Source organism: Dendrobates tinctorius, unplaced genomic scaffold, assembly GCF_039654945.1.
Source record: "Dendrobates tinctorius isolate UK_male_01 unplaced genomic scaffold, ASM3965494v1 ptg000021l, whole genome shotgun sequence".
Taxonomy (NCBI): domain Eukaryota; kingdom Metazoa; phylum Chordata; class Amphibia; order Anura; family Dendrobatidae; genus Dendrobates; species Dendrobates tinctorius.
In genome coordinates, this window is record NW_027361689.1 from 43,255,339 (window position 1) to 43,280,482 (window position 25,144).

General features: G+C 45.8%; 2 protein-coding genes across 4 annotated transcripts in view; one reads left to right on the top strand and one right to left on the bottom strand.

Annotated features, from left to right (window-relative positions):
* The window catches only part of LOC141083853 (protein FAM228B-like), a 725,331-nt gene extending 722,850 nt beyond the window's left edge, over positions 1–2,481 (bottom strand). Inside the window, exon 1 of one of the 2 annotated variants that reach the window (XM_073568323.1) lies at positions 2,403–2,481. Coding sequence is in view for 1 of the 2 variants with exons in the window: in XM_073568321.1 (XP_073424422.1) it covers positions 2,109–2,249 (141 nt within the window). In the remaining variant the exon portion in view is untranslated. Of the gene's footprint in view, positions 1–2,108; positions 2,265–2,402 lie in introns of those variants that run through there. The other variant, XM_073568321.1, reaches the window with a different exon arrangement.
* The window catches only part of PFN4 (profilin family member 4), a 67,908-nt gene continuing 44,988 nt past the window's right edge, over positions 2,225–25,144 (top strand). The window contains exons 1-4 of one of the 2 annotated variants that reach the window (XM_073568325.1): positions 2,993–3,079; positions 7,379–7,510; positions 9,201–9,335; positions 9,993–10,098. In XM_073568325.1, the coding sequence (XP_073424426.1) occupies positions 7,394–7,510; positions 9,201–9,335; positions 9,993–10,098 (358 nt within the window). In that variant the 5' untranslated portion in view covers positions 2,993–3,079; positions 7,379–7,393. Of the gene's footprint in view, positions 2,357–2,992; positions 3,080–7,378; positions 7,511–9,200; positions 9,336–9,992; positions 10,099–25,144 lie in introns of those variants that run through there. The other variant, XM_073568326.1, reaches the window with a different exon arrangement.

Genomic DNA, 25,144 nt, shown 5'->3' on the forward strand with positions numbered 1-25,144 from the left:
TAATGTAGGCGGCCACGATGCTCCTGTGCTGGTGGATGGGACAGATGGGTCGAATGTGTGGGAAGGCTGGGAAGGTGCAGATGTACCGGGGCGGTCGAAGTGTCCCTCGGTGCCGGTCTCCTCAGGGATCGCCTCAGAAGGGTCCAATCGTGCAGGCTCCCGAGTGCTGCTCACCGTGCTGTGGAATAAAGAGAAAAAAAAACAATTAAAATACTGACATGGTATGGCCCTGGCTGAAAAAAAAAAGTTACATCTAACATTTTTTTTCACATGTGGTGTGTAATATTTACCTTCTGGTGAGCATTGTTTCCCGGAGGAACGACAGGGCTTGTGCGTACTTGTACTTGCTCCTGCGTCCTCCAGATCCACTCGGGGACCGCATCTCTTTATTGAACTCCTTCTTGAAACGATCCCTCACAGACCGCCACCGATTCACAATTCTGTTACCTGAAACGAGAAAGGAGTGGTTAGTATACAACATCAGTGTTTCACAAACTCCAGTCCTCATGGTCCCCAGGGGTCATGTTTTCAGGATTTCCATAGTAAATAGAAATCCTGAACACATGATCCGTGGGGACCACGAGGACTGGAGTTCGGGAAACACTGGTTTACATCAAGCAACCGGTACTGTATATACTTACGCTCTTTAATCTGGGCCCGAACATCGAGGTCCTCCCAGCGGCCCACAAGGAGCGAACAGATTTCCTCCCAGAGTCGTCGGGTAACGATAAGGTCAGCGTGGCGGCGGTCAGCCATATTCCAGAGCGGCTCCCTTTCTCTGACGAGATCGATGAGGTGGTCCACATTGAGTCCTCCATCCTCACCGTCAGAGTCGGGAGCACGCTGTGAAGGCTGTTAAAGAAAAAGACAAAAATAACATAATTAGCCTCCACAAAAGAAATGAAATAAAAAGTGCAAAAAAACAAAGCAAAAATATTTATACTTACACGCTGGTGACCGCCGCGTTGCTGTCGCCGACGACCCTGGGAGGCACTGCGAGGACCTCTTGGCCGAGCACCAGATTGGGAAGACTAGAGAAGAAAACAAAAAATGTTATGTCTTTGGATGTAGGCATTTGTTTGCTGTGTGTGGTCTGCAGAACATTGTTTTCTATGTGTTGTGTGTAGTGTGATGTTGTGTTTCTGCGTTTGATGCAAAAAACTTACCAATTGTGAGCCCACTTCAGGTGTCTGTCCACCCCTTCCTTCTTCTGGGAGCTCCTCTTCATCTTGTGATTCCTGTTTTGAAATAAAAGGCAATGAATAGACATATATTACAGAGATGATGGATTTTGGAAATAAAAACTTACCGTCAAACGCTGACGATGCGAGGGAGGGCTCCCAGAAGAAGATGTGCTGTCCTGTTGATGGCCAGACTCCATGGCTGTGGGTATTGCTGCTGCTGTTGCTGCTGCCAGTGATGCCATTTCTGCTGCTGCTGCTGCTGCATCTCTTGGGCGGCTGTTGAATAAAGAGAAACAAAGGGCCCATGAATATCTTGATATTCCATGGCCCTAGTTTGGAGGAATGGGGGATTTGATAATTACCGTCTCTCATCTGCTGCTGGCCTCCCCTTCTCAGCATGTTCCATTTGCTGCTCCATTTGGGGTGGTGGTGGTGCTGATGGTGCTGCAGTGGTCTCCTGCCTTCTCCTGCTGCGCTTGGTTGCTTTCTTGGGTGGCATGTTGGGTGTGGCTGTGGGTCCCACTGTCTTGCTTTTATATATGTCTTGTGGGCAGAGCTACTGAGCATGCTCAGACCAAAAAAACCGGATCCAGCTTTCGCCGGATCAGGCGCATTGCGGCGCTCATAGGCTTTCATTGTGTGAAAAAGCTGGACGCGCCAGATCCGGCGTGTCCGGCTTTTTCGCCGGAGACAAAAAACGTTACAGTAGCCGTTTTTTCCAAACGCCGGATCGCGACGCATTGCCGGATCCGGCGAAAACCGGATGAAACGCATGGCCATCCGGCGCGATCCGGCGCAAATGCAAGTCAATGGGGGGGGAAACCGGATCCGGCATTGCATTTCGCCGGATCCGGTTTCTGTCAAAAGCGCAGGATCGCGCCTGACGGCGAAAACCTGATGTGTGAAAGAGGCCTTACACTATACACAGATTTTTTCCGCCTCCGTCCTCGCTGAGCTGCAGCACAATGACGCCGGAACAGCGGAGCCCGGAGCGCAATGTCGGAGCCGCGGTTTCTGGCTTTTTCCCGTCTTCAGAACATGGCGGGGTGAGATGAATGGTGCCATTTACACCTTGTCCCACAATAAACCAGCCGTCACACGGCCATGCGGAAGGAGAGACTCCTCAGCCAAGCTGCCGCTGCCACTGCCGGCTCTGCTACATCTGCCGTAAGGTAAAACGCTGTAAAACACCGGCGTTTGTCCCGTTTTCTGCATTACCTGCCCTTACCTGACAGGAGCCCTCACAGACAGCGGCAGCACCGTCCACCCCTGCCGCTGCACTCGTCTCTGCATCTCTGTGTCCTTCCGCTCCCTGCCCATCACACTATATAGTCCCACTTACCAGTTTTCCTACCAGGCCTAAACTTACTTATTGTGCAGTAGTGAAATATAGCATAATATCACTTATTATTGCACACAGACAGCAGCAGGCACAGCTGCATCTCTGTAAATACTATGTAGTCACTTTTTCCTGTCACTATCCTCCATCTTATGGACTTTATCTTTATTTTTCTCCGCCTTTATTTGCTGGCCTGGTAATATGTAGACGCGTAATTAGCATTAAAAGTATATAGTAGCAATAAAGGATCAAATATTACACTACAGAGACTACAGGGACTATTCTACAATAACGGGTATCACTCCGCCGGGCTGTTTGGGACAATTACCATAGCAACGCGTTGTTCCTTGTCGCCACAAGAAGCACCGGGGAATGAGCAAGTGAGTGGCAGAAATAAGAACCAATCAGTTGCGGGAAAATTATTGTAGGCGGGGTTATTAAGAACTTGGCTAGCTAATCGGGAGTGTGGTAGTAGTAGTAGCCACGCCTTCTGCAGGTTATCGTGGGCTGCAGAGGTGAGGAGAGCAGAGGGGGAGAAGTGAGCAGAGGAGGAGAGGTGAGCAGAGCAGAGGAGGAGAGGTGAGCAGAGGGGGAGAGGTGAGCAAGGGGGAGAGGTGAGCAGAGGAGGAGAGGTGAGCAGAGGAGGAGAGGTGAGCAGAGGGGGAGAGGTGAGCAGAGGGGGAGAGGTGAGCAGAGGAGGAGAGGTGAGCAAGGAGGAGAGGTGAGCAAAGGGGAGAGGTGAGCAGAGGAGGACAGGTGAGCGAGGGGGAGAGGTGAGCGAGGAGGAGAGGTGAGCGAGGGGGACAGGTGAGCAGAGGGTGAGAGATGAGCAGAGGAGGAGAGGTGAGCAAGGGGGAGAGATGAGCAAGGGGGAGAGGTGAGCAGAGGAGGAGAGGTGAGCAGAGGGGGAGAGGTGAGCAGAGGAGGAGAGGTGAGCAAGGAGGAGAGGTGAGCAAAGGGGAGAGGTGAGCGAGGAGGAGAGGTGAGCGAGGGGGACAGGTGAGCGAGGGGGACAGGTGAGCAGAGGGTGAGATGAGCAAGGGAGAGAGGTGAGCAAGGGGGAGAGATGAGCAAGGGGGAGAGGTGAGCAAGGGGGGGAGGTGAGCAGAGGAGGAGAGGTGATCAGAGGGGGAGAGGTGATCAGAGGGGGAGAGGTAAACAGAGGAGGAGAGGTGAGCAGAGGGGGAGAGGTGAGCAGAGGGGGAGAGGTGAGCAGAGGGAGAGAGATGAGCAGAGGAGGACAGGTGATCAGAGGGGGCAAGGGGGACAGGTGAGCAGAGGAGGAGAGGTGAGCAAGGAGGAGAGGTGAGCAGAGGGGGAGAGGTGAGCAAGGGGGACAAGTGAGCAAGAGAGAGAGGTGAGCAGAGGAGGAGAGATGAGTAGAGAGGAGCAAGGGGGTGAGCAGTGGGGAGAGGGGACAGGCGAGCGGGGCAAGAGGTGAGAAAATTGAAGAGGTGATCAGGGATAGGAGTATTTTGGGGTGATTCATCTGTAGTAATGGTGTGTTTAGTCTTAACACATTCATGTCAGGGCAATTTTTTATTCTAGTTCTATTAAGGCCTTTTCACACATCAGTTTTTTCTGTCAGTCCAAATCCGCCAAAATAGCGGAAAACGGATCCGCAGTTGAACTGACAGAAACGTGTGCCAGCGGATTGGCGGATGTACGGATCCGACGATCTGGCAAATTTAAAGGAACTGTGCCTGGTTAAATAATAAAAAAAAAATACCGGTGATGTAGTGTTCTCCATGTCGCTGCCGAGATCTCGGGGGAGCCGGGGTGGGAGGAATGGCGCGGCTGAGATCTCGCGGGAGCCGGGACCAGGGGACATGAGCAGGTGTGATGGATCGCGGGAGGGATAACCTGGGGATTATCGCGGGATGTTAGCGCCAACCATCGCGCATTGTGGGGAGCAGACATCGCGGGAAGTGAGCGGTCCTTATTGCGGGATGTGTGGAGCGATCGCGCGATGTGGGGAGCAGGGATGACATGATCGCGGGAAGTCTGGAGCTGCGGTGACCATGGAAGAGAGAGAGAGAGAGAGATTTTTCTACCGGCAGCCAGACAGAATTGGGGGTTGAATCACTACATGGCGGATCCGCAGCCCGAAAAAACGTTGCAGGGTCCGTCTGGTCATGTCAGCGGACGGCAAAATCTTGGCGGATCCGCTGACATTCGGATGCAACGAACGACCATCAGTCAAAATCCACCAATAATGCTAGTCAATGGGGAAAAAAACGGATCCGCCAAGAAAAATGGCGGATCCGTTTTTTCTCCAAAATGGCGGATTTTGACTGATGGTCAAAAACGGATGTGTGAAACAGGCCTAAGAGCCATAACTTTTTTAATATTCTATCCTCACATTTTCTTTTCAGTGTTTAAATAATATTTCTATAGACTGGGCTTTTACGGGCACAACAATGCCAAAAACACCTCATAGGTAGTTAATGGAGATGTCCATTGAGCAAACCCCCTGCAATAAATTTATTTTTAACCCATTCTTGGCTAGGCAACATTTTTTTTTTGTGCTTTAATGTTTCCTCTTTTTCCAAGAACTTTTTTATTTATTTTTTTTCCTGTCGATCTAGCTGTTATTTGCAGGACAAGCTGTAGTTTTGTATGACACCATTTCATTTCACCATATAGTGGTACAGAGAAAAATGGTTTGTGCTTCGTTTTTTTTTTCTTCCCCTTCTTCCCAGAGACATAACTCTAATTCTTCTGTCCGACATTGTGCTGTCTGTTTAGCACTGTCAAGAGGACGAGTAAGGTGGTAGACACATGAAGAAGGAGATGTAGGGCGATGCAGCACTGTGGAGAGGACGGGTGAGGTGGAAGACAGATGAAGGAGGAGATGTAGGGCGATGCAGCACTGTGGAGAGGACGGGTGAGGTGGAAGACAGATGAAGGAGGACATGTAGGGTGATACAGCACAGTGGAGAGGATCGGTAAGGTGGAAGACAGAAGAGAGAGGAGATGTATGGTCGTGCAGAACTGTGGAGAGGACGAGTAAGTTGGTAGACAGATAAGGGAGGAGATGTAGGATGGTGCTGTAGTGTGGAGAGCACAGGTAAAGTGGTATACAGATGAAGGAAGAGATGTAGGGTTGTGCAGAACTGTGATGATGACAGGTAAGGTGGTAGACAGTTGAGGGAGGAGATGTAGGGTGGTGCAGGACTATAGAAAGGACAGATAAGGTGGTAGACAGATGAAGGAGGAGATGTAGGGTGGTGCAGGACTGTGTAGAGGACGAGTTATTTGGTAGACAGATAAGGGAGGAGATGTAGGGTGGTGCTGCAGTGTGGAGAGGACAGGTAAGGTGGTAGACAGCTGAAGGAGGAGATATAGGGTGGCGCTGCAGGTGGAGAGCACTGGTAAGGTGGTAGACAGCTAAGGGAGGAGATGTTAGGTGATGCAGAACTGTGGAGAGGACGGGTAAGGTGGTAGACCGATGAAGGAGATGTACGGTGGTGCAGAACTGTGGAGAGGATGGGTAAGGTGGTAGACAGTTGAGGGAGGAGATGTAGGGTGGTGCAGCACTGTGGAGATGAGAGGTATGGTGGTATACAGTTGAGGGAGGTGATGTAGGGTGGTGCAGCACTGGAAAGGACGGATAAGGTGGTAGACGGCTGAAGGAGATGTAGGATGGTGTAGAACTGTGGCGAGGACAGGTAAGGTGGAAGACAGTTGAGGGAGGAGCTATAGGGTGGTGCAGCACTGTGGAGATGACGGGTAGGGTGTTAGACAGATGCAGGGTGGTGTAGCACTGTGGAGATGACGGGTAGTGTTAGACAGATACAGGGTGAAGCAGCACTGTGGAGATGACAGGTAGGGTGTTAGATGTAGGGTGAAGCAGCACAGTGGAGATGACGGGTAGTGTTAAACAGATGCAGGGTGGTGCAGCACTGTGGAGATGATGGGTAGGGTGTTAGACATGCAGGGTGGTGCAGCATTGTGGAAATGACGGGTAGTGTTAGATGCAGAGTGGTGCAGCACTGTGGAGATGACGGGTAGGGTGTTAGGTGCAGGGTGGTGCAGCACTGTGGGGATGACGGGTAGTGTTAGACAGATGCAGGGTGGTGCAGCACTGTGGAGATGACGGGTAGGGTGTTAGATAGATGTAGGGTGGTGCAGCACTTTGCAGAGTATGAGCAGGGTGATAGAGAAAAGATTTAGGGCACTTCAGAACTGTGGAGCGCTGTGTGGGCGAGTGTGAGAAGCTTATTTTTTTTTGTAACGGATGGGCTGCCAGTGCATTGACTGGCATAGGGTGGAGGCTTTGCGTTAGCTCATTATTTCCCAATCTTCGGTCCTTACGGCCCCCAACACATCATGCTTTCAGGATTTCCTTAGTATTGCCCTGGTGAGAGAGCATATGGCGATTTCTACTGCCTTGATAAGAATTCCATCACCTGTGCAATGCTAAGCAAATCCTGATCTTTTTGGGGACCATGAGGACTGAAGTTTGGGAAACACTGGTTTAGCGGCTGGACACAATTTTGGGCCTGGCTGCTGCATTCAGGGCGGATTGAAGAGGGGAGAGTGTAGTGCGATCCAGTAATCAAGACAAGACTGGATCAAAGACAGTAAGAGCTTTTGCAGTTTGCAATGTTCGAAAACAGCGGGTTCTGGAAATGTTTTTGGTTTGAGCTGACATGAACGTTAGTAGATGTTGGAAAAACATCTTCCTTCCCTAAGGAAGAAGAAGACCTCTTTGTTGGGGTGTTGGGAAAAGGACCCGTTGTGATCACCTGTTCTTCATACTGATGCCTCCTTAATAATGAATGCTAAGCATGAGACTCCGTGCCTCCTGCGGTACAATAACACTTATTAGTCTCCCCCCCCATATTTCCAGCCAGTGTAAGAAGCAATGAACCAGATACAGAATCTACTTTATGACGCCCTAATAAAAACACAACATGTGGAGAGAGCTGCACTCGTCAAGATAAGAGAAGCCACCGCCCTGACCTCACCACCGGGATTCCACGTAAGAAGGTCTATGTGGCCGCGAGGTGGTGTAGACCTACCCGGATGAGTATCAGAGTATACAGATCTGTCTACATCTTATTTGTCACTATCCCATCTATGGTGGGTATATACAGGGGTTGGATAAAATAATGGAAACACCTGGAAACATCAACAAAAGTTAGTTTAATATGGTGTAGGTCCACCTTTTGTGGCGATTACAGCCTCAATTCTCCGAGGTATGGATTCATACAAGGTGTGAATTGTTTCCAAAGGAATTGCAGCCCATTCTTCAGTTAAAACACCCTCCAGTTCTTTGAGCGACGATGGCGGCGGAAATTGACGTCTAACTTGAATCTCTAAAATTGGCCATAAATGCTCAATAATGCTGAGGTCTGGGGATTGTGGGGGCCAGATGAGATGCTCAACTTCATTACAATGTTCTTTGTGCCATGCTTTAACGATTCTAGCTGTATGAATTGGTGCATTATCATCCTGAAAGATGGCGTTCCCCTCCGGGAACAGTGCTTGAACCATAGGATGCACTTGGTTGCCCAAAATGCCTAAATAATCTCGGTTGTTAATTCTTCCATGAAGGGATATCATTGGCCCCCCAGATCATCACAGAACCTCCGCCATGTTTTACGGTTGGGAGAAGGCAGTCTTGATGGAATGCATCTTTCGGCTGGAGGTCGGAAATTGGGTAAACGATGATTCGTCTGAGAATATCACGTTTCCACTGCTCGAGGGGCCAATTCTGGACGTTTCTACACCACTCTAAACGCTTGGAAACATTTGTCATTGAGAGCAGCAGTTTTCAAATTGCAGCTCTTCCGTGGAATCCAGATTTGTGCAGCTCCCGACGAACAGTTTTCGTGGAAACTGGGTTCTGTAGGTGTTCATTGACCTCAGCAGTGATTTTCGGAGCTGTGGTCTTGCGATCCTCTCTCACAATTCGCTTTAGAATCCGACGGTCTCTCTCAGTCAACTTCGACTTTCGGCCGGACCTGTGCTTTGCTGACGTTTTTCCTTCTTTTTCAAACGCAGTCATTACTTTGGAGACAGGACCTCTTGACACGCCAAGCATTCGGGCACTTTCTGTTACACCAGCGCCTGCCATTCGAGCACCAACAATTTGGCCTCTTTGAAAATCCGAGAGGTCTGCCATTGGTATCAGGTTTTCATCAATGTTCTTACAATTCTGCAAAACAAACAGTTAATTTACATACACATATCACATAACACAAATAATCAACTAGAAAACATTACCATATGTCACGGTCTGCATGTTTATAACATGTTCGAAGATTATGATGCCAAAACGTTAGGGTATGTGCACACGTTGCAGAAAATTTCTGCACAAAAACCTGAATCCCTTCCCACAAACCGCACCTATTTTTCCGCGGCGTTTTTTGCGCGGTTTCTAAAAGCATGGGAGAAGCCTAAACCGCGGAAAAAAACGCAAAATTAATGAGCATGCTGCGGTTTTTACCGAGATGCGTTTTTTTCGCGGTAAAAAACGCATCAATGTGCACACAAAGTACAAAATGCATAGAAATGACTGTGCAGCTTATTTTTAGCGGTTTTATAGCGAAAACCGCGGTAAAAACCGCTAAAAAAACGCTGTGTGTGAACATAGCCTTAGGTGTTTCCATTATTTTGTCCAACCCCTGTAGATGATATTCATGGCACTGTGTATTGTCACATTACAGCTCCAGCCTCATCACATCCATGGGATCATTGATGCTTTCAAGAAGAGTCCAGACCTAAGAAGAGAAGGCTTTCACTTTGGAGATAAGATTTACCAGTGTGTCCGTGCGGATAAGAATTCCATCTATGCAAAATGTGTGAGTGGTCCGGCGTCTGGGATCTGCTATAGACCATGAGTGCTGGTGATTGCTGAGGGTTTCCTAGTATTTATCAACTTCTCTGCCACCATTGGAGAGAAGTTAAAGGGGTTGTCCAGGCTTGGGGCTCAAATCTGCAGTCACTTAATGTGCCAAAGCGCGTTGTTCTCCAAGAGTGGGCGGGCGGGTGACCGCAATTATGCAATTTGCATACATGTGATGACATGCTGACTAGACGTGCATGGTCTATCTCAATGCAAATGAATTGACTGAAGCCAAACACCTCTAGTTGGAATGTGACTGGAAGTATGGAAATTGCATAATCGCAGTCACGTGCCCGCCCGCTCCCACCATCGGAGAATCCTGACACAGCGTGCATTGTGCGCGCACTGAGGAGTCACAAGTCTACAGTCACAAACAGTCCTTTAAGAGATGATAAATGTATGATCTCTGGAAGCATCTGCTAAACACAAGAATGGGGGTCTGTGTGCACTGTATAAATGGAACTCCGGTCACCTGTCAAAATCTATGGGACTGACATAGATGTGTGAAGCACTCGGCTATCGTCATTAGCCCCATATGCATAACTTGATATGCAGACTTTGCAGCTTGTATCAAAGGAGACAAATAAGTCACTGTATACATTTATTCACATAGGATAACGATGGAGTCATAATGGTAAAAACCAAGTCGAATATCCTCCTTGCTACATATCGTGACGGCATGTACCCCAGTGTGTGTGTAGAGGCCACTGAGAAGCTTGGTAGGTTCACACTTCCTAAACTTTAATTATTATAAAAGCCAACGTTTCACTTGTCTGGAGGTGTAATGTGGAAGAGCAAATCCAGTGATGAAAAGCGTAAAATATGTTCATTTCCTTGTACATAGGGGCAGTATTATAGTGGTTATATTTTTGTACATAGGGGGAAGTATTATAGTAGTTATATTCATGTACATAGGGGCAGTATTATAGTAGTTATATTCTTGTACATAGAGGCAGTATTATAGTAGTTATATTCTTGTACATAGGAGCAGTATTATAGTAGTTATATTCCTGTACATAGAGGCAGTATTAAAGTAGTTATATTCTTGTACATAGGGGGCAGTATTATAGTAGTTATATTCCTGTACATAGGGGCAGTATTATAGTAGTTATATTCTTGTACATAGCGGGCAGTATTATAGTAGTTATATTCCTGTACATAGAGGCAGTATTAAAGTAGTTATATTCTTGTACATAGGGGGCAGTATTATAGTAGTTATATTCCTGTACATAGGGGCAGTATTATAGTAGTTATATTCTTGTACATAGCGGGCAGTATTATAGTAGTTATATTCTTGTACATAGCGGGCAGTATTATAGTAGTTATGTTCTTGTACATAGGAGGCAGTATTATAGTAATTATATTCCTGTAGATAGGGGCAGTATTATAGTGGTTATATTCTTGTACATAGGAGCAGTATTATAGTGGTTATATTCTTGTACATAGGAGCAGTATTATAGTAGTTATATTCTTGTACATAGGGGGCAGTATTATAGTAGTTATATTTTTGTACATAGGGGCAGTATTATAGTAGTTATATTCTTGAACATAGGGGGCAGTATTATAATAGTTATATTCCTGAACATAGGGGAAGTATTAAAGTAGTTATATTCTTGTACATAGGGGGCAGTATTATAGTAGTTATATTCTTGTACATAGGGGGCAGTATTATAGTAGTTATATTCCTGTACATAGGGGCAGTATTATAGTAGTTATATTCTTGTACATAGGAGCAGTATTATAGTAGTTATATTCTTGTACATAGGGGGCAGTATTATAGTAGTTATATTCCTGTACATAGATGCAGTATTAAAGTAGCTATATTCTTGTACATAGGGGGCAGTATTATAGTAGTTATATTAATGTACGTAGAGGCAGTTTTAAAGTAGTTATATTTATATTCTTGTACATAGGGGGCAGTATTATAGTAGTTATATTCTTGTACATAGGGGGCAGTACTATAATAGTTATATTCTTGTACATAGGAGCAGTATTATAGTAGTTATATTCTTGTACATAGGGGGCAGTACTATAATAGTGATATTCTTGTATATAGGAGCAGTATTATAGTAGTTATATTCTTGTACATAGGGGCAGTATTATAGTAGCTATATTCTTGTACATAGGAGCAGTATTATAGTAGTTATATTCTTGTACATAGGGGGCAGTACTATAATAGTTATATTCTTGTACATAGGGGCAGTATTATAGTAGTTATATTCTTGTACATAGGGGCAGTATTATAGTAGTTATATTCTTGTACATAGAGGGCAGTATTATAGCATTAATATTCTTGTACATAGAGGCAGTATTATAGTAGTTATATTCTTGTACATAGGAGCAGTATTATAGTAGTTATATTCTTGTACATAGGGGGCAGTACTATAATAGTTATATTCTTGTACATAGGGGCAGTATTATAGTAGTTATATTCTTGTACATAGGAGCAGTATTATAGTAGTTATATTCCTGTGCATAGAGGCAGTATTATAGTAGTTATTTTCTTGTACATAGGGGCAGTATTATAGTAGTTATATTCTTGTACATAGCAGAAGAATTATAGTAGTTATATTCTTGTACACAGGAGCAGTATTATAGTAGTTATATTCTTGTACATGTACCTAGGGGCAGTATTATAGTAGTTATATTCTTGTACATAGGAGCAGTATTATAGTAGTTATATTCATGTACATAGAGGCAGTATTATAGTAGTTATATTCTTGTACATAGGAGCAGTATTATAGTAGTTATATTCCTGTACAAAGAGGCAGTATTAAAGTAGTTATATTCTTGTACATAGGGGGCAGTATTATAGTAGTTATATTCCTGTACATAGGGGCAGTATTATAGTAGTTATATTCTTGTACATAGGGGGCAGTACTATAATAGTTATATTCTTGTACATAGGGGCAGTATTATAGTAGTTATATTCTTGTACATAGGGGCAGTATTATAGTAGTTATATTCTTGTACATAGATGGCAGTATTATAGCATTAATATTCTTGTACATAGAGGCAGTATTATAGTAGTTATATTCTTGTACATAGGAGCAGTATTATAGTAGTTATATTCTTGTACATAGGGGGCAGTACTATAATAGTTATATTCTTGTACATAGGGGCAGTATTATAGTAGTTATATTCTTGTACATAGGAGCAGTATTATAGTAGTTATATTCCTGTGCATAGAGGCAGTATTATAGTAGTTATTTTCTTGTACATAGGGGCAGTATTATAGTAGTTATATTCTTGTACATAGCAGAAGTATTATAGTAGTTATATTCTTGTACACAGGAGCAGTATTATAGTAGTTATATTCTTGTACATGTACCTAGGGGCAGTATTATAGTAGTTATATTCTTGTACATAGGAGCAGTATTATAGTAGTTATATTCATGTACATAGAGGCAGTATTATAGTAGTTATATTCTTGTACATAGGAGCAGTATTATAGTAGTTATATTCCTGTATAAAGAGGCAGTATTAAAGTAGTTATATTCTTGTACATAGGGGGCAGTATTATAGTAGTTATATTCCTGTACATAGGGGCAGTATTATAGTAGTTATATTCTTGTACATAGGGGGCAGTATTATAGTGGTTATATTCTTGTACATAGGAGCAGTATTATAGTGGTTATATTCTTGTACATAGGAGCAGTATTATAGTAGTCATATTCTTGAACATAGGGGGCAGTATTATAATAGTTATATTCCTGAACATAGGGGAAGTATTAAAGTAGTTATATTCTTGTACATAGGTTGCAGTATTAAAGTAGTTATATTCTTGTACATAGGAGCAGTATTATAGTAGTTATATTCTTGTACATATGGGGCAGTATTATAGTAGTTATATTCCTGTACATAGAGGCAGTATTAAAATAGTTATATTCTTGTACATAGGGGCAGTATTATAGTAATATTCTTGTACATAGGGGGCAGTATTATAGTAGTTATATTCATGTACATAGAGGCAGTATTAAAGTAGTTATATTTATATTCTTGTACATAGGGGGTAGTATTATAGTAGTTATATTCTTGTACATAGGGGGCAGTACTATAATAGTTATATTCTTGTACATAGGAGCAGTATTATAGTAGTTATATTCTTGTACATAGGGGGCAGTACTATAATAGTGATATTCTTGTACATAGGAGCAGTATTATAGTAGTTATATTCTTGTACATAGGGGCAGTATTATAGTAGTTATATTCTTGTACATAGGAGCAGTATTATAGTAGTTATATTCTTGTACATAGGGGGCAGTACTATAATAGTTATATGCTTGTACATAGGGGCAGTATTATAGTAGTTATATTCTTGTACATATGGGCAGTATTATAGTAGTTATATTCTTGTACATAGAGGGCAGTATTATAGCATTAATATTCTTGTACATAGAGGCAGTATTATAGTAGTTATATTCTTGTACATAGGAGCAGTATTATAGTAGTTATATTCTTGTACATAGGGGGCAGTACTATAATAGTTATATTCTTGTACATAGTGGCAGTATTATAGTAGTTATATTCTTTTACATAGCAGCAGTATTATAGTAGTTATATTCTTGTACACAGGAGCAGTATTATAGTAGTTATATTCTTGTACATATACCTAGGGGCAGTATTATAGTAGTTATATTCTTGTACATAGGAGCAGTATTATAGTAGATATATTCATGTACATAGAGGCAGTATTATAGTAGTTATATTCTTGTACATAGGAGCACTATTATAGTAGTTATATTCTTGTACATAGGGGCTGTTGTTATGAGTTCATTTTCCCCTTCACCATTGAGGTCTGATGAACTCCCTCTTCTGGTGAAGGAAAGTAGTGAGGCTGATTACCAAGCACCTGAGCTGGGAGAGGATGACTGGGCGACGGGGATCTCTGACTGAATATAAGGCAGCTGACGCCCTTCTGCCTTACTGGTGATTTCTCTGTGGAATTCTAGGAGACCAGTCTGATTCCTGCTCCTCAAAAGCTAAGTTTTCTGCTTTGCCTTTTTGCATTTGTGTTTTGGTTTTAGTTTGCCTTGCTTTTCTAGATTCTGCCATTCCCTGCTGGGGTGAGCTGAATTCCTTTTTGCCTTTTTGCTCTGTCTTCAGAAAATACCTGAGTACTGACATAGTCTTTTTGAAGCCTAGCGTCTTCAGGGCCTTTTTCCCTGTCAGTCTGTTGGCTCTTATTTTGATAGGGTTTTTCGCGGATTGCAGACAGCAGCTTTCCTATCCTGTCCTATCTAGTAAGCTTGGGCCCCATCATTTGCTCAGTCTTTCTATCTATGTTATTGTTTTTTCTTCTTGCTTCACCGTCATTATATGTTGGGGGCTGCCTATTGCTTTGGGATCTGCTCTGGGGCAGTTTAGATTTCCCTTTCTGTCTTTAGGCTATTTAGCTCTCCGGCTGTGATCGAGGGGTCTAGGTCACCGTAGGAACCCCCCACGGCTACTGCTAGTTGTTGTTGATAGGTTCAGGGGTCTGCAATCCGATAGCTGCCAACTTCTCTGGTTTTCTGGACTTAGCTAGCATTTCTGTTTTTGCCTCCTACGGTGACTCATTCATAACAGAATCACCAGCCATACCGCAGATCCTAGGCTACTCAATAGCAAGAAAGATGTAAAAAAAAAAAAAAAGTGTGTTTATTTTTTCCTCTGTATCTCTGAGGCCGTAGGGGGAATTTTTTTTTTCTCTCTCAATGGAGATAAAGCAATTGTCTGATCGTGTGGATCAGCTCGCTGCGGAAGTGCGGGGAATTTCCGCCTACCTTGCTCATTCACATGCTGATGAACCAAAGATCCCTACTCCTGATGTGTTTTTTGGGGATCGGTCTAAATTTTTGAATTTCAAAAATAATTGCAAATTATTTTTTGCCTTGAAGCCTAACTCGTCAGGGAGCTCCGTGCAGCATGTTAAAATTGTCATCTCTTTGCTGTGTGGCGATCCCCAGGATTGGGCGTTTTCATTGAAACCTGATGATCCTAGTCTGACTAATGTGAACGCATTTTTTCAAGCCTTGGGGTTGTTGTATGACGAACCTAATGCTATTGATCAGGCTGAAAAGACCCTGTTGGCATTGAGCCAGGGTCGAGATTCTGCAGAATTGTACTGTCAAAAATTCTGAAAGTGGGCGGTCCTTACTGCCTGGAATGATAATGCCTTGGCAGCTCTCTTTCGGAAGGGTTTGTAAGAAGCCGTAAAAGATACTATGGTGGGACTGCACGAGAGGTGTTGCCACCTGTTGAACAAATGTCTGAACCTATGCAATGTGATAGCGTTTTGTCCAGGGAGCAACGTCAGGAGTTCATAAAGCGTAATAAGCTGTGTTTTTTTTGTGGAAATGCCTCGCATATTATTTCTGTCTGTCCTAAACGAGAGAAACGTTTTGCACACACGTTTTCTGTGGGTGGTGTTCAACCTAAGTTTCTTCTGGCAATTACTCTGATCTGCTCCCTGTCCACATTTTCCGCCAAGGCTTTTGTGGATTCGGGAGCAGCCCTGAACCTAATGGACTTGGATTTTGCTAAACGTTGTGGATTTCCGATGACACCTCTGCGGACGCCTATCCCTTTTAGGGGGATTGATGCTACTCCTTTGGCGAAAAATAAACCTCAGTTTTGGACTCAGGTAGTAATGCGGGTCGCCCCAAACCATCAAGAAAATTGCAGATTTTTGGTGTTGCATAATTTGCATGATACCATTGTTCTGGTGTTTCCCTGGTTGCAAATTCATAATCCAGTTTTGGACTGGAAATCTTTGTCTGTGGTGAGTTGGGGTTGTCGGTGTGCCCTTATAGAGGCTCCAGTTTTTTCCACCTCTCCTCAGTCGCATGATGTTCCTGACTATTTGGCGGACTTTTATGATGTATTTAGTGAGAATGAGTCTGCGTCTTTGCCTCCTCATAGGAGTTATGACTGTGCAATTGAACTGAGCCCGGGGTGTAAATTTCCCATGGGTCGGCTCTTCAATTTATCTGTACCCGAGCACGAGGCTATGCGATCCTATGTTAAGGAGGCGTTGGAGAAGGGTCATATTAGACCATCCTCTTCACCATTAGGTGCTGGGTTTTTTTTCGTGGCCAAAAAGGATGGTTCATTAAGGCCTTGTATTGATTATCGTGCCCTCAACAAAATTACTATTAAATATCAGTATCCGTTACCCCTGATTTCGGATCTATTCTCCAGAGTTAAAGGTGCTTGCTGGTTTACCAAGCTTGACCTCAGGGGGGCGTATAATCTTATCCGCATTAAGCATGGAGATGAATGGAAGACGGCGTTTAATACTCCAGAGGGACATTTTGAGTACCTGGTGATGCCTTTTGGGCTCACTAATGCCCCTTCTGTCTTCCAGTGCTTCATGAACGACATTTTCTGAGACTTTGTGGATAAATTTTTGATTATCTATCTGGATGATATTTTGATCTTCTCCAAAGATTGGGATTCTCATGTGGAACATGTTCGGACGGTGTTCCGGATCTTGAGGGTGAATTCCCTGTATGTCAAAGGATCGAAATGCCTTTTTGGGGTACAGAGGATTTCATTTTTGGGATTTATTTTGTCTCCGTCAACTATTGAAATGGATCCGGCCAAGGTACAGGCCATTTATGATTGGGTTCAGCCCACTTCTTTGAAGGCCCTTCAGAAGTTTTTGGGCTTTGCTAATTTTTATCGGAAATTTATAGCAAAATTTTCTAGTATTGCCAAGCCATTGACTGATCTGACTAAGAAGGGTGCTGATGTGTTGAATTGTTCTCCGGAGGCTGTTTCTTCCTTTCAGGAGCTGAAGCGAAGATTCACTTCTGCCCCGGTTTTGCGGCAACCTGATGTCTCACTCCCGTTCCAGGTAGAGGTGGACGCTTCTGAGATTGGTGCAGGAGCTGTTTTGTCCCAAAAGGATCCTGTAACATTTAAAATGAATCCCTGTGCTTTCTTTTCCCGAAAGTTCTCCCCATCTGAACGTAACTATGATGTGGGGAATCGGGAACTGTTGGCCATGAAATGGGCATTTGAGGAGTGGAGACATTGGTTGGAGGGAGCTAAACATTAAGTCGTGGTCCTCACTGACCACAAGAATTTGATTTACCTGGAGTCGGCCAATCGCTTGAACCCTAGACAGGCAAGATGGGCCTTGTTTTTTACACGTTTTGATTTTGTGGTCTCTTTTCTTCCTGGCACTAAGAATGTCAAGGCTGACGCTCTTTCTAGGAGCTTCTTTGCTGATTCTCCTGTGGTGACCAAGCCTGCTACCATCTTAGGCGAAGGGGTAGTTCTTTCTGCCATCTCGCCCGATTTGAGACGTGCTCTGGAAGAGTTCCAGGAGGACAAACCTGAGCGTTGTCCCAGTGGAAAGTTGTATGTTCCTGACCAGTGGAAGAAGAGAGTGATGTCTGAAGTTCATTGCTCTGCATTGGCTGGTCATCCAGGTATTTTTGGTACTAGAGATCTGGTGAGTCGGTCTTTTTGGTGGCCCGCCTTGTCTCATGATGTCAGGAATTTTGTGCAGTCCTGTGGGACTTGCTCCCGGTCTAAGCCTTGTTCTCGCTCTAGTGGGTTGTTGATGCCTTTGTCAGTCCCCAGGAGGCCATGGACCCATATTTAAATGGATTTCATCTCTGATATGCCTGTCTCTCAGAGAATGAATGTTATTTGGGTGATTTGTGATAGGTTCTCTAAGATGGTTCATCTTGTACCACTCCCTAAGTTGCCATCTTCTTCTGAGTTGGTGCCCCTGTTTTTGCAACAGGTGGTTAGCTTGCATGGGATTCCTGAGAACATTGTATCTGACAGAGGAGTTCAGTTTGTGTCTAGATTTTGGAGGATGTTCTGTTCCAAGCTGGGAATTCAGTTGTCCTTCTCCTCTGCGTTTCACCCTCAGACCAATGGGCAGACGGAGAGAACAAACCAGACCTTGGAGTCGTATTTGAGATGTTTTTTATTTCCGATGATCAGGATGATTGGGTTTCATTTTTGCCCTTGGCCGAATTTGCTTTAAATAATAGAGCTAGTTCTGCCACTTTGATGTCACCTTTTTTTTGTAACTTTGGGTTTCATCCTCGATTTTCTTCAGGGCAGGTGGAGCCTTCTGCCTGCCCAGGTGTTGACACTGTGGTGGAGAGAATGCACCAGATCTGGGACCAAGTGGTGGATAAGTTATCTCTCTCCCAGGAAAAGGCCCAGCGGTTTTCCAACCGACATAGGACCGTTGGTCCCCAGTTTAAGGTGGGTGATGTGGTTTGGTTATCATCAAAAAATTTCGCTATGAAGGTAGCTTCTCCTAAGTTTAAGCCTAGATTTATTGGGCCTTACAAGATTTTGGAGATCATTAATCCGGTCTCTTTTCGATTGGCTCTTCCTGTCACATTTAAAATCCATAATGTGTTTCATAAGTCCTTGTTGAAGAGGTTTGTTGAACCAGTAGTTCCTGGGGTGGCACCTCCGGAACCTGTATTGGTTGAAGGTAACATGGAATATGAGTTAGAGAAGATACTGGATTCCCGTCTGGCTAGACGGAGACTCCAGTATTTGGTTAAGTGGAAGGGTTATGGTCAGGAGGATAATTCCTGGGTCTCTGCCTCTGATATTCATGCCAAAAGATTGGTGCGTGCCTTTCATCGGGCTCACCCTGATCACCCTGGTGGCGTGGATGAGGGTTTGGTGACCCCTCCTCAAGGGGGAGGTACTGTTATGAGTTCACCTGAGCTGGGAGAGGATGACTGGGCGACGGGGATCTCTGACTGAATATAAGGCAGCCAACGCCCTTCTGCCTCGCTGGTGATTTCTCTGTGGAATTCTAGGAGACCAGTCTGATTCCTGCTCCTCAAAAGCTAAGTTTTCTGCTTTGCCTTTTTACATTTGTGTTTTGGTTTTAGTTTGCCTTGCTTTTCTGGATTCTGCCATTCCCTGCTGGGGTGAGCTGAATTCCTTTTTGCCTTTTTGCTCTGTCTTCAGAAAATACCTGAGTACTGACATAGTCTTTTTGAAGCCTAGCGTCTTCAGGGCCTTTTTCCCTGTCAGTCTGTTGGCTCTTATTTTGATAGGGTTTATCGCAGATTGCAGACAGCAGCTTTCCTATCCTGTCCTATCTAGTTAGCTTGGGCCCCATCATTTGCTCAGTCTATCTTTCTATCTGTGTTAGTGTTTTTTCTTCTTGCTTCACCGTCATTATATGTTGGGGGCTGCCTATTGCTTTGGGGTCTGCTCTGGGGCAGTTTAGATTTCCCTTTCTGTCTTTAGGCTATTTAGCTCTCCGGCTGTGATCGAGGGGTCTAGGGCACCATAGGAACCCCCCACGGCTACTGCTAGTTGTTGTTGATAGGTTCAGGGGTCTGCAATCCGATAGCTGCCAACTTCTCTGGTTTTCTGGACTTAGCTAGCATTTCTGTTTTTGCCTCCTACGGTGACTCATTCATAACAGGCAGTATTATAGTAGTTATATTCTTGTATATAGGAGCAGTATTGTCACGGGGTCCTTCTCTGGTATCACACAATCAACAGAGCAAGCGAAGAGTGAACAATCCCAAGACCTTTATTCAGGCAAAAATACGAAAAGGTCCATATTCAGTCCACCACACAAAGGATAAGATAGTCCAGAATAAGAATGCAGTCCAGTATCAGGATAAAATGTCCAGGGAAACGAGATTCCAAAACACTCTAGCACCAGAGGATAAAAATGGGTCCTTCTCTCTGAAATGCAGCCTTTTCACCATCTTGTCTCTACCGGAACTGACTTGTCCAGCTGCCGTTCTTCCCCCCACCCCCTTCCTTGTCCAGGGGTAGTCAAACAAGTTGCCTCCCAGAGGAGAACAAAAGGCCTTAGGGATTAATGCACTACAGGGGGTCATCAAGAGACAGATACAGTGAGGCTGTAGACTTACAATGTAATAAGAAAAACACTATGAAAATAACTGGAATTGTTAAAAATAGGAATATACAAAAAATGACATCCACATAACATATCACACCATCACAACCTCTCCCCCCCCCATAATAAGTGAGCAGTGAGCACACCATGAGGTCTACACAGACCTCTGGCCTGCTCACTTTAGTCCCCATTGCTCAGTTATTTATAATTCCTTGTACAGTGGCAGGGGTAGGCCTGCCTGGGGAGCCTATGGTTCTTCTTGTCGAGACAGTCCATCGGCGTTCTGGTGTTGGCTTCCTCGCTTGTATTGGATGGAGAAGCTGTAGGGTTGTAAGGACAAGCTCCACCGCAGCAATCTTCCCTTGTCCCCTGATACGCGATTCAGCCATGTGAGGGGGTTGTGGTCTGTAACAATTGGAAAGTCTCTGCCATACAAGTAGGGCTGCAATTTTTTTAGCGCCCATACGATGGCAAGGCACTCCTTTTCAATAGTGGCATAGGCAACTTCCCGATCCAGTAGTTTCCGACTGGCAAAAGCAACAGGATGTTCTTCTCCGGTGGCGTTCACTTGGCTAAGTACTGCCCCAATCCCAAAGGTGGATGCATCTGTCTGCACGAGGAACCTGCGTTTATAATCCGGGGCAGCCAAGACAGGAGCAGTGACGAGGGCAGTCTTTAACACTGAAAAGGCATCCTCGCATGCCGTCGTCCACGTCACATTCCTAGGCATGTTCTTGCGGGTCAGGTCGGTTAGGGGCTTGGCCAAGGTGCTGAAATTAGAAACAAATTTGCGATAGTAACCAGCAGTTCCTAAAAACGCAAGTACCTGCTTTTTAGTCTGGGGTCTACACCAGTTGCTAATGGCTTCCACCTTGGCAGGCTCAGGCCTTAGTGTCCCACCCCCTACTCTATGCCCGAGGTACTGCACCTCAGCCATCCCTATTTGGCACTTATCAGGGCGAATGGTCAGTCCTGCAGTAAGGATACAGTCCAGCACTATGCCCAAGTGTTTAAGATGTTCCTCCCAGGTTGTGCTAAAAATGGCGATGTCGTCTAAGTAAGCACAGGCAAATTCCTGACATTGTTGTAACAGTCGATCCACCAGTCTCTGTAAAGTAGCGGGGGCAGTTTTCATCCCAAAGGGCATTCCCAGGAACTCATAAAGCCCAAATGGAGTAATGAAGGCTGAGCGCTCCCGAGCGTCCTCCGTTAGGGGTATCTGCCAGTACCCCTTGCTCAAGTCTAACCTGGTCACAAATTGGGCACTGGCCAGACGATCCAATAGATCATCAATCCTGGGCATGGGATAAGCATCACTCTTGGTGGCATCATTTAGTCGTTTGTAATCAACGCAGAATTGTGTTGTACCATCCTTCTTGGGGACCAGGACGACAGGAGAGGCCCAAGAACTGTGAGATGGCTGAATAACTCCCAGTTGTTTCATCTCCTCCAGTTCGTTCTTTATCATGTCTTGAACAGCCTCTGGAACCCGGTAGGCAGCCTGCTGGATGGGGCGTTGTCCGAGGGTTTCCACATGGTGACTGGTGAGAGTAGTCTTCCCCGGCTTTGAGGAGAAAGCAGCAGCCCTCGGCCTTAGTACGGCGACAATATCGTCCTTTTGTATATCCGATAAATGGGAGCCCAGGGGCACTTGATCCAGTGATCCTCCCGCTTGGGCAACCTGGAGGAGATCTGGGAGATACTCGTCGTCGGCGGTATCACTAGGGGGGTGGCAGACAGCTAGAACAGGCAGAGATCGGTCGTGGTAGTCTTTCAGCATGTTAATGTGGACAGTTTTCTGTCGTCGACCACTAGAGTCCAGGGCAATAACATAGTTGGTGTCATTCATTTTCTTGACAACCTGATAAGGGCCTTCCCACACTGCTTGAAGCTTGTTGGCAGGGGAAGCAGTAATCATGAGCACTTGCTGTCCTTCCATAAATTCCCGGTTCCTGGCATTACGGTCATACCAGGTTTTTTGTCTGGACTGGGCCATTCGCTGATTTCTTTAGCGAAGGTAGCTAGCTGGGCGAGACGGTCTCTGAGCTCTAGAACATAGTGAACGATGGGCATTCCGGTATCTGAGATGTCTCCCTCCAAATGTTCTTTCAGAAGAGTGAGAGGCCCACGGACCTTCCGGCTAAACAGTAGTTCGAAGGGAGAAAACCCTGTGGACTCTTGAGGAACCTCCCGATAGGCGAAGAGATGTGGCAGGTACTTTTCCCAGTCTTTTTCAACGTCAACAGAAGCCCTCAGCATATTTTTTAGGGTTCCATTAAAGCGTTCACATAGTCCGTTGGTCTGCGGGTGGTATGGGGTGGTGCGAATGGCTCGAACACCACAGGTAGGCCATAGGGACTGGACCAGATCTGACATGAACTGAGTGCCTTGATCCAACAATATTTCACTAGGAAACCCTACCCGGGTAAAGATGGTAACAAGGGCCTCGGCTACCTTTACTGCTGTAATACTGGACAGGGCCACAGCTTCAGGATACCTAGTGGCATAATCCACCACGGTCAGGATATATTTTTTCCCTGACCTGCTGGGGTGGGCCAGAGGACCTATGATGTCGACGGCTACACGTTGAAATGGTTCCTCAATTATGGGCAGGGATTGCAGGGGTACCTTATGTCGAGCTCCTGGATGCCGCATTCGCTGGCACACATCACAGGTGCGGCAATAATGGGCTACCGACTGCGAGACGCCCGGCGAGTAAAAACTTTGGTGGAGTCTCTTTTCAGTCGTTTTTCTCCCTTGATGCCCAGCCAAGGGGATGTCATGGGCCAGTTGAAGTAGCTGTGCCCTGTACTTCTGAGGGACAATGAGTTGCCTGGTCGTTGCGTCAGGGTTGCCCTGATCATTGCCCTTTGTTACACGATAATACAGTCCGTTTTCTCGAGTGAAGCCATCCCCATTATCTCCCATGTTCCCAGTTTCTGCCTTTCGCCTAAGGGCTGCTAAGGTAGTGTCACCCTCTATTTCTCTCCTAAACTCCTCTCTGTCCCAAGACTCTCCCAATGTAGTAGCAGCGAAAGTATTGCTTACCGACTCTGATGCGGTTTGTGGTGGTTGCTCCCCGGTGGGGTCCGAATGACGTAGTGCTTGAAGGGCCTGTAGTCGGGTGACTGCTCCCACAAATTGGCACTGTAACTCCCCAATGTCGTTCCCAAGGAGGATATCTGCAGGAAGTCCTCCCATAACTCCAATCCAACACAGTTTTTCTCCACAACCATAATCCAAACGCACAGAAGGTTGCTGTATATATTTGCGGGCATCGCCCGCCAGGACAATGGGAATTCCCGGACCCTGGTAAATTGCCTCGGGTCGAACCACACGGGGGGTCAGCGATAGTCAAGAATGCCCCCGTGTCTCTAAATCCTGACACTTTGTATCCATCAATAAAGATTACCTGCAGGTGGCGTTGCTGTTGCTCTGAGTAGCTAAAGGACAGAGGCCGGAGTCCGTACACTCCAGAAGGGGTATCTATGGTGCCGTGGTCGGTAGTCCACTCTGGTGGGGGTGGTGGTAGCTCTTCCTCAGGTGTGGTGGAATGTACAAGATGCACTGGACGAGGTGGGGCTGCGTGGGGCTCCCTCCGAATCCTGGAGGGACAGCCAGACTGCAAATGTCCAGGTTGCCCACACCCATAACACCTCTCTGTGATACCCCCAGGTCGTGGTCGGAACTGTTGGGGCCTAGGATTGTGAGGCGTGATTGTCATCAGCTTGCGACTAGGTGGAAGGGCAGATATAATTGGAGGGGGACGGGGCGCGGGAGCAGGCCTTGGTTCATTGTCCAGAAGCCTCCTCCATTGCGGCCGGATAGTAAGGGCTTCATCGGCCAGGGCTTCAGCTCTATCCACGGTACACGGCGTGCGCTCCCGGACCCATTCCCGTACCTCTGCAGGGCACTTGGCAAGAAATTGTTCTATAAGGAACTCCTGTATAACATCTTCCACAGTAAAGGCGTTTTCTCCTTCCAGCCATTTCCGACATGCCTCGGACATCTTATGTGCATACATCCTAAACGATCCCCCCGTGGTGCATGGGAGGTCTCGGAACTTGGCCCTATATGAGTCTGGGGTGATAGCATGGTAATCCAGGATAGTCCACTTTACAATGTTATAATCCCGATTCCGCAGTGCATCAATGGTTCGGTAAGCCTCCGCCAAGCTTCCGTTCAGGAGCCCCACTAACAAACGCATCCAGCTAGAGTGGGGCACCTCCATCACAGCACACTGCTGCTCAAAGTCTTTGAAGAACCCCTCCACATCTCCAGAAGCCTCATCAAATGGCTTAAACTCTGTCCGGGTGATCCGTACAGGCTCCCGGATTGTTGGGGTTACACTCCACATTGCGTTACTCCCTTTTTCAAGCTCCATTGCTTCCTGTCTCCGCTGTGCCCGGCGGGCAGCCTCCTCCTTGTACTCCTGAGAGACGCTGGGGCCCAGAGCCGCCATCTCTTCTTCATACCACACCAACCACTGGCTTTTCTGGATGGGGATCCCTGTCTCCAGTGCTCGTCCTTCAGACATCTGGGAGGAGGTGGCCGGGCTAGCGCCCACCAGTGGATCGATTAAGGCCTCTTTAGTCAGTCCCTGGTAGTTCAGGCCCAGGTCTCTGGCTCTCTCCTGTAAACTGCATACAGTCCAATTTCTGTACTCAGTCTGTGGGTGGTTCTCCATTGGGTGATGCTCTGTTGATCCCACTGCTGCCAACCAGTTGTCACGGCGTCCTTCTCTGGTATCACACAATCAACAGAGCAAGCGAAGAGTGAACAATTCCAAGACCTTTATTCAGGCAAAAATACGAAAAGGTCCATATTCAGTCCACCACACAAAGGATAAGATAGTCCAGAATAAGAATGCAGTCAGGTATCAGGAAAAAATGTCCAGGGAAACGAGA